A 1,498-nucleotide genomic window follows, 5' to 3' on the forward strand; every position below is an offset into this window, starting at 1 on the left:
GCGAGGCTTCCAGATTTTATTTCTTGTTCTTGAGGGCAACCTCATTTACAAACAAAAACACACACACACACACTAGTTCCTTTCAACGTATCGCGGTAGTGGTTGCGCAACGGGCAAGTTTTGAGATTCCGGCCAAACCGACCCCCTCCGTTGCCGTCGCGCAGGAGGCGGGCGAAGGGCGCTCTCGGCCTCTCCATTTTCTCAGTGCTTCAGTGCCTATGCGTAGTAACACTTTGCGTTGGAATGTCTGTTTGTTTACTGGGGCGAACTCGTTGCGTTCTTTATTGGAAAGCATGAAAAGCAAACTAAACTATTTCCTTTTCACTCTTCTTATATTTTATTAGGGAAAAGTAAGGCGCCTAATATATATATTGTTCTTTAGTTTTTCTTTTTGTTTTGTAGCGTTTCTTTCTTTGCCGCCTTCTGTGACTTTTTTTTCTTTTTCCTCACTCTATTGTGTGGTTTTTGCCTTGTCACTGCTTTCGGGACTACACGTGCAAGGCTGCGCCGATGGAGCCGGACGACGTGGCGGAGTACAGCCGCCAGAGCTACTGGGAGTGGCGCTACAGCCGGGAGGCGCAGCACGAATGGTTCTCGTCCGTCCACCAGGCTGTGGTGCTGGCGCTCTGTGACGAGCTGCAGAAGGTGCTTGGGCTGCGTGAGGCGCGGGGTGCCACGGTGGCCGGCGCGGGACACGGCGGCCGGCCGGTGTTGCGCGTGCTGCACCTGGGCACCGGGAACTCGTCACTCTGCATGGACCTCCACGAGGCCGTGCAGGCGCGCCAGCTCCCAATTACCCTGGAGCAGGTGGCGATGGACTACGCCCCCAACGTCATCGCGAACATGCAGGCGAAGTACCCGCCCGAGGTGCTGCCAAACACGACGTGGCGGGTGGGCGACGTGCGCCGTCTTGAGGCGTTTCGTTCTCTGGGTCCCTTTGACGCGATTATTGACAAGGGCGTGATGGACGCAATGGTGGCCGATAAGGAGAGTCCGACGATGGAGGACGACATCGCGGCTATGCTGCACGGCGTCGATGGGCTCCTGCGACACGCCAAGGGATACGGCGCTTTCATGCAGATCACGTGGCTGGAGCCTTACATGCGGCTGCACTATACGAAGGGGGACGCGTTCGCGTGGGGCGAGCAGGTGCGTCACACGCTTCTCGGCGACAGCGATAAGTACCGTCTCTTTGTGTACACCGTAAAGCCCTAAGATGCTGTTGCGTATCGACCCTGCCCGTGGTTTGATTAAACATTACCAACAGTAAATGCGGGGCAGTGTTGCGTGCCGTCTGCACACACACACACACACACAAACATTCCGAGAGAAGAGGGGCCCAAACATTATTATCGTGATAGATATACATATCTGTTGGGGAATGGGCGAGGCTTCCAGATTTTATTTCTTGTTCTTGAGGGCAACCTCATTTACAAAACAAACACACACACACACACACACACTAGTTTCCTTTCAACGTATCGCGGTAGTGGTTGCG

The 1,498-nt window shown here is 54.5% G+C and overlaps 1 protein-coding gene across 1 annotated transcript, besides 3 other annotated features; it reads left to right on the forward strand.

Annotated features, from left to right (window-relative positions):
* Nucleotides 1-47: 47 nt before the first annotated feature.
* Nucleotides 48-73: a microsatellite.
* A 437-nt stretch (nucleotides 74-510) lies between these two features.
* Nucleotides 511-1,215, forward strand: Tco025E_03103 (uncharacterized protein; the record flags this gene model as incomplete). Its single annotated transcript, XM_029370025.1, has 1 exon — nucleotides 511-1,215. The coding sequence occupies one exon, from the start codon at nucleotides 511-513 to the stop codon at nucleotides 1,213-1,215; it is 705 nt and encodes a 234-aa protein (XP_029229939.1).
* Nucleotides 1,216-1,297: 82 nt separating this feature from the next.
* Nucleotides 1,298-1,321: a microsatellite.
* A 116-nt stretch (nucleotides 1,322-1,437) lies between these two features.
* Nucleotides 1,438-1,463: a microsatellite.
* Nucleotides 1,464-1,498: the final 35 nt, after the last annotated feature.

Source organism: Trypanosoma conorhini (assembly GCF_003719485.1).
Source record: "Trypanosoma conorhini strain 025E chromosome Unknown Tco_14.4_contig_00134, whole genome shotgun sequence".
NCBI classification, from domain to species: Eukaryota; Euglenozoa; class Kinetoplastea; order Trypanosomatida; family Trypanosomatidae; genus Trypanosoma; species Trypanosoma conorhini.